Below are 7,244 nucleotides of genomic sequence, written 5' to 3' on the forward strand. Positions count from 1 at the left end.
TTCGCTCGGTACCCAAAACAGTGCCCGCAAGAAGATTTTGAAGTTATACTATCTGATGATAATTTAAGAGAGTTGTATGAGCAGGTAAATTATCTAACTGGTTTGTGTTGATCAATGCAGTTTTCCGCCTTTCCACCTTTGTACTCCATCTGTTCATTGTTATAAGATTTTCTAGCTTTTTTTGATTGAAATGTATACATATTTTAGTGTGTTTGTTCACTCATTTCAATCCACATGTATTCCATATTGAAATATCCAAAACATCTCATCTTTGTATAAATGGAGGGAGTAGTGACAGTAGTAAAAACTGAACTGTTTAGGTTCCTAAAAGAAACCATCAGCGGTTGGGAGCCCATGCTTGCTTTGAGCTAGAATAATACAATTTAATTACTACTCCTTTTCTTTTTGATAATCTACAACAATTGTCTAGAAGTAGAACCGTCTTAAGTTTTTTTTTCAGGTCACAATTCTATCTAGTGGAAGTAGAACTGTTGTAAGTCGGTTTCAAAATAAGGAAATGTTCTAGCAACAAATATAAACTTGCGCTTTAGATTATTCACTATTTTCGTGTTCAAACAGGAGCATGGTGTAATTGGAGAAGAAACCAAAGGGGGTACGGGATTTCTAAGATTGTGGAGAATCTTACAGATACTGATTAAAACGGGGGCCCTCGGGAGAGACGAGAACGGGACGATAGTTGGCCCTTACAATATCAAGAGCTTTGACGAGATAGACCCAATTTACCTTCCAAAGCCCACCAAGTCCTGCCCCAATCCTAAAGCTAAAATGCCCAAACGAGTTCAAGACTCGCTTAACAGAGCACTTTGCATGTTGGGCACTTTCAGTATATCTAGGAATTATCGCAAGTTGAAGCCCGGCGATATTTACAGTTTTGACAAGGATGTTCCTGTATTAACGGAAAAAGGGCGCATAGCTTCCCATGCTGTTGCGATAATTGGTTATGGCGTCAGAGGCCGCGAATGGTACTACGTGTTTCAGAACAGCCATGGCAAGATCTGGGGAGAAGAAGGAATTGGCAGGGTGAACATCAATACCGTCCGCCAGCTTGTGCAAGTCAAGATCTAAATGCAGAGATTAAGGCCTGTCACTCTGCTTGTACATTTGTTCTTCTGCTGTTCTATTCTACTGACCTATCCACATATACCATGTTCTGATTCTTAAGATGATCATCGTGTGAATCACTTTCACCTCGATAGTCTGTCTGTATTACCTTGTAATGTAAGCTGCTAGTAATACAAAACTTACATTGATGTCTGTTTCCATCAAGTGCACGGATGGGTAATGACTATGATGTAACAGAGATCGCGGAAATACTCAATTGACTGTTCCCTTTTTTTCTGGCTGGTGCATAGTCTTCTTGTGGCTTCGTCCATGTTAGCCTGGTGTAGTGTAACTTGTTCAAATTTTGCCTATGATCAGTTCATTTGACCTATATTAGCTTTTGCTCTTTCACTGTTCGATATACATGTTCCGCTTATGCCTTGAGTAAACATGCTTTCGCATGTGTGGCAGCTTCTTCTTTTTCTGCCGGTAGATGTGGTAGTTTCATGTAGCCTTTGTTAGCCATAAGAAAATATCTTTTTTTATAAAGATTCATCTATTATCTCATAATGTAGCATCAAGCGGATATATTCCGTAATGAGTGACACCCGGTCTCTATATAACTAAGGTGCACACAATTAACACTACACATCTACTTCAGGACAATCCTCCTAAACACATCAACATAGCAGATATCCTCATAATTCGAACCCAGCACATGTATGCTTAGTACAACTGCGGTAACCAACTGGACTACTTTCTTCTTGTACCTTGTTACCTTCTTTTTATTCTTCAAATATAACACTAACCAATGAGAGCCTGTTAGGTTTTTTGGGGGCTCTGGTTTTTCTTTTTCTTTTTTCTTTTTATTTCTTTTTTAAAATTCATGAACTATATTTAAATTGTGAAGTTTTTCTTAAATCAATGGACCTTTCAAATTTGTGAATATTTCTTAAGTTCGCGAACTTTGTTTTCAAATTCATGAACTTTTTTTCCCCAAATCTACAAACTCTTTCAACTTAGAACCACAAATATGAGATGTTGATAGATAGATAGGTACGGATAGTAGAACCAGTAATTCTCTCCACAGCCACCATCAAGAGCACCTCATCTGCCTCGGACACCAGCACCGCTGACCCGACCGCCACGACTGGCAGCAGCGGCACCTCCAAACCTCCCGTCAGCAATGCCACCATCTCTGACCCCCAGCGAAGCTAACTCCATGCCCACGGCCATGACCGCTACCATGCCCACGGCCACGCCCATGGTCACGACCCCTGTGACCAATGCGACCAGGACCGTACACCAATCCGAATATGTCGTTGATGTTCTCTTCCTGTTGCGCCCAGATCTCTTCCCGAAACTCATCCATTGCATGAGCCTCCTCCTCTTCCTCGATGTAAAGCCGGAAAATCTCCTGCAACACCAGATGCAACTCCACCCAAAACTCCAATAGAGGATCGACCGCAGAACCCCGTATTCGCCGTTGTCCGACATTGATGAACAAGTGGAGAGTGTATTAGAGAGGATACGGTTATGCAGTGAGGAACTACCCCATGAAGCTGTCTAATTATATAAGACCCGTCATTAACTACAAGAGGCAGGTGGCGGTCAAACGTCTCGTCTTCCCATATTGTGTTGGATTGTGCACACGCGTAAATGCAGCATCCATACTACCATACAATTTATTTAAAATTTAATTCATGACTTTCTAAACTAAATTGATGTTTTCTAAATGAAAAAATGTGCAAAAACTGATTTTGTTCACAATGTTCTAGATCATAAACTTGCATTGTTCAAATTGTTAATATCTCAAATAATATGTGAAATAATATTATTTTTAGAAAATCAACAGAATTTTAAAGACATTAATATGATTAATAATATTGAATCAATATTATATTATAATTCGATCTGGTCCAAACATTAGGTTTATTAGAATTCAATTTGGTCCAAACATCCTTTTATTAGAATTATTTCATAATATGTAACTTCTCCAAAAAGCATCCACATAAAGTTCCGGTGACTCTAACTTGTTACATGTACTGCCAGTTATTGTAGCTGCATTCTAACATCAAACCCATCATAATCCAAATCTCGAACACAAAAGTTGTTCAAGGATGAAAAGTAACAAATAACAACATCAATAACAAAATTTCCAAGTTGTACAGCAAACTTTTTCAAAACTTTTGGAAGGAGCATATTTGGGCGGGCGGTCATATGTTTGAAGACCTTCAATCCATAAGGAAAGAAGATGCTCTATTTCATTTAGATGAGAAAATCAAATTGTCAAAGAATTATGTTCCTTTCCCTACCTATATACTGTCATGTGTGTTCATATCTTCAAGGCATTCAACCGATTCAAAGTAGGCTTAACCATGGATGTTTCATGGAATAGGAAGATATAAGAAGAAACAGGAACTAAGAAGAATAGAACAATGGCTTAATAAATGACGGCTTAACTTATAATTCAATATTATTAACATGTGAAACCATAATATGCCCCATATAACATTTGGAATCTTAGCATGTCACAACGAACACAGTTAATATAGGATTTCAAGTTAATATAGTCAATATATGTTACTACTCATGAAGTAAAATATGTAATAACTAAAAGTTGAATAGACTAAGTTTCATCCTCAGTAACTGAACAAAAAGTATTCATATATACATTGTAGCGCTGGAAATGATATTATCTATTATTTTAGATAAAACACAGTTAATATATCCAAATATGTCGATTGAACAAACCAAACAAACGAATTGAACCATCAATATGCAAATTTACTTACCATATATACCCCACAAATATTATAGATTTCAACTATGATACAACAACAAAAGTTATCAAGAAAAAAAATGCAAATATAACAGACCTTCTCGACTAAGCTTCCGACCGAACTCCACTTATATTGCTGATAATTTGTATCTATTTTTGTAGATTAATATAATAACTAATTTTACTTCATGATTCTATTTCTTGTAAGATGAAATCGAACCAGCTGAAAGAGAGAGATAACAACGAAGAAGAACAGGGAAGAAGAGCTAGCTATCTATACTCCCAATGGATCGTTTTCCTTGGGAGTTGTATATGTGTAGATACACTAACTGTATGTACCCCACACGAATAGTTATCTGACTCAACAGAAAAATAGATATACGATTAGATATACATAACATTAGGACACATTATACAAAGCATTATACAACACAGAAAGACCATATACACAAACATATGTGCGAATTTTGGCGCAAATCAACGGCCCACAAAGTGCATGCTCCGACACTTGCGTGCCCTAAATTCTCTTCCGCCAGTCATGGTGGAGAGTAACTTAGACGAGTGTTATGCATATGATAATCTATATTACTATCTTCTCAGTGTAAAGTAACATAGATGTAGTATCACAGTTGGTTGCATTTATTAGTTTGTATACTTATTTTCCTTTAGAAAGCGCTATGTGATAGTATCATATTATGTTACTCCAAACACCTCTTCCCATAACTAATTGCCACATAAACAACTTTGCCTTCGGATGTGTTATGTCACTAGCTTAGTTACTCCCACTATGACCTGCCTAAAGTTAGACAAAGATTGTTATTAATGTAAGTGCATGGTCCAGAGAAGAGATGGTACACAGAAATTGCAGAACAAAGGCCCAAAATACAAACCAACAGGAAAAATAACTTTTATCTTTTATAAAGTACCAAAATATTAACGTAGCAAGACCGCGGCTATACCCTATGACTAGTCGGCTCTAGCAAGAGCCACCGCCCCTGAGGGCGAGGACGAGGTGCAGCACGTCTCCACCCTTGATATTGTAGTCCTTGGCAGTCTTGTCGTCGGCGAGCTGCTTGCCGGCGAAGATGAGCCTCTGCTGCACGGGTGGGATGCCCTCCTTCTCCTCGACGCGCTCCTTGATGCGGCCCACCGTGTCGGTGGGGTCGATGTCGATCTCAATCTCCTTGCCGGTGAGCGTCTTGACCTTGATGGTGGTGCCGCCGCGGAGGCGGAGCACCAGGTGCAGCGTCGACTCCTTTTGCACGTTGTAGTCGGCGAGCGTGCGGCCGTCCTCGAGCTGCTTCCCGGCGAAGATGAGGCGCTGCTGGTCTGGCGGGATGCCCTCCTTGTCCTGGATCTTGGCCTTGACATTGTCGATGGTGTCGCTGCTCTCCACCTCCAGCGTGATTGTCTTGCCCGTCAGGGTCTTCACGAAGATCTGCATCTTGTTGTCGTCGGCGGCCGCTCTTTCCTGTTTTTGTCGACTCCTCACGATCGTGTGTTTCGCTCGGTTGCTTTGGAACGATGGGGCTGTGCTGCTCGGGTCGTGGATATTTATATCGAATCGATCGATCGAGGCGTTCGAGTCGGGTCGGCAGTCCGGTCCGCGCCGACATCGCTTGATCCGTCACGGACTCCGCCGCACACAACGTGCTGTTCGTGGTCATCTCGTATTCTCAAATCAAGTAGGAGTAGTATTCCGATCGGGTTCCCATAAACATAGATGTGTATTGGGGCTACATACAAATATACTTCGTGCATATATATCTTTGCCTCCGCCGTGCTCCTGCCGTACGTCCCCTAGTACCACGACGATGGACGAACAACCCGACTGGCTGAAGCTCCCGTCGGACCTCCTGGAACCCATCGGCCGGAGGACGCGCGATGCCGTCATGGGAGTTGCCACCTTCCGCTCCGTCTGCCGGGCGTGGCGCGCTGCCGTGAGACCAACGCCGCGCCTCCTGCTTCCCGCCGCTCCTCGGGGCGGCTCGGAGCACGCGCTCGTCTTCCCCTTGTCACCAGGCGACGCCCGCGACGTCTCCTGTCACCTGAAGCACCTGCCCACGGGCACCACGGGCGCGCTGCCCAATCTCAACGCCGTCCGTGACGGCAGCGCCGCGTCCGAGATCACGCATATGGGTTACGAGCACGCGCCCGATCATGAAGAGCCAAATCTCAACGACGGCAGCGCCGCGTCCGAGGTCACGCACCTAGGTTACGAGGACGCTCCCGATCATGAAGAGCCCAATCTCAACGCCGTTGGTGACGGCAGCGCCGCGTCCGAGGTCACGCATCTGGGTGACGAGCAGGCTCCCGATCATGAAGAAGCGCCTACAGACATGGGTCGTGGTGCGCCGGAAGATGACTGGTATCGGACGTTCAAATTTCAAGATTACTGCCGTACACCCTCTTATTTTATTCTTGAAAACGTACCTCGAATTATCACACATTTTCACATTTGCCGTATCACCTTCTGCATGGAGATACGGGGATGGTTTTCTGCCGACCAGGAGACGCCGCCTGGACGAAGGTAGCTAACCCCATTTCAGAATACTTCTTCAATGACTTCGCCTACTCCGAGTCCCAGGGCAAGATGCTCGCCTTGGACAACGAAGGCGTGACGGTGGTGTTCGATGCCGCGACACTCGAGGTCCTCCACCAGGTCGACGTGCCCCCGGCGACCTCGAACTTCAGGTACAAGCATTCCGGCGGCGATGCTCCGGATGAGTTCAGTTGCCTCCGGCTTGTTGCGGTGCCGGGCAAGGTGCTTTTGCTCAAAATATGCGTCAAGTCCTCTAGGCCGGAGGGGTTCCACGTCTTCGAGTTATCGTCCGGGTCAGAGAAAGGTGACGGAGGGCCCGTCTGGCGCAAGGTGGCCGCGGACGACATCGGTGGCGACCACGAATTATTCTTGGATAGCTACCATGCCGCCTTTGGCGATGATCGTGACGGCGGTGGGACACGGATTTATTATTTTCATGATGATTACTCGTCTGCGGTAACTAGTTGCGCCGCGGCGTACTGCTACAATATGAAGGATAATAAGCTCGAGTGCGTGTACATGCCATCTCGGGAGAACGGTGACATATATACAACTAGGCCTAGTTGGTTTGTCCCTGGCTAAGATAGCTAGTTTGTTGTGCAAAGAAAAGATCCTTTGAAGCCACGTTTTAGTTGTTAATTCATAATAATTGTCAAATCAAACATTACGTAGTTGGTGAGTGAGCACTCGTTTTCTGATCTTTTTTTGAAAAAAAGATAACCCCGGACTCTGGATCAGAACGATGCATGTGGTCAATTGTTTTTTTAATTGACTTATTAAAGGATTTTTTTATGTTTTCCTTTCCATCGATGAGAACGACGATGCACACCAGCAGAACAAAACCACCGTCCAGTGGCT

General features: G+C 43.6%; 1 protein-coding gene across 1 annotated transcript; it reads right to left on the minus strand.

The window, feature by feature from the left end:
- Positions 1 to 4,820: 4,820 nt before the first annotated feature.
- On the minus strand, positions 4,821 to 5,355 carry LOC119291729 (ubiquitin-NEDD8-like protein RUB2). The gene has a single exon (XM_037570567.1). The coding sequence runs from the start codon at positions 5,286 to 5,288 to the stop codon at positions 4,821 to 4,823; it is 468 nt and encodes a 155-aa protein (XP_037426464.1). The 5' UTR covers positions 5,289 to 5,355.
- Between the last annotated feature and the right edge of the window lie 1,889 nt (positions 5,356 to 7,244).

Source organism: Triticum dicoccoides, chromosome 1A (genome assembly GCF_002162155.2).
Source record: "Triticum dicoccoides isolate Atlit2015 ecotype Zavitan chromosome 1A, WEW_v2.0, whole genome shotgun sequence".
Classification (NCBI taxonomy): Eukaryota; Viridiplantae; Streptophyta; class Magnoliopsida; order Poales; family Poaceae; genus Triticum; species Triticum dicoccoides.

Coding starts and splice junctions, on each gene's coding strand:
- LOC119291729 (XM_037570567.1), bottom strand. CDS start 5,288: ATGCAGATCTTCGTGAAGACCCTGACGGGCAAGACAATCACGCTGGAG.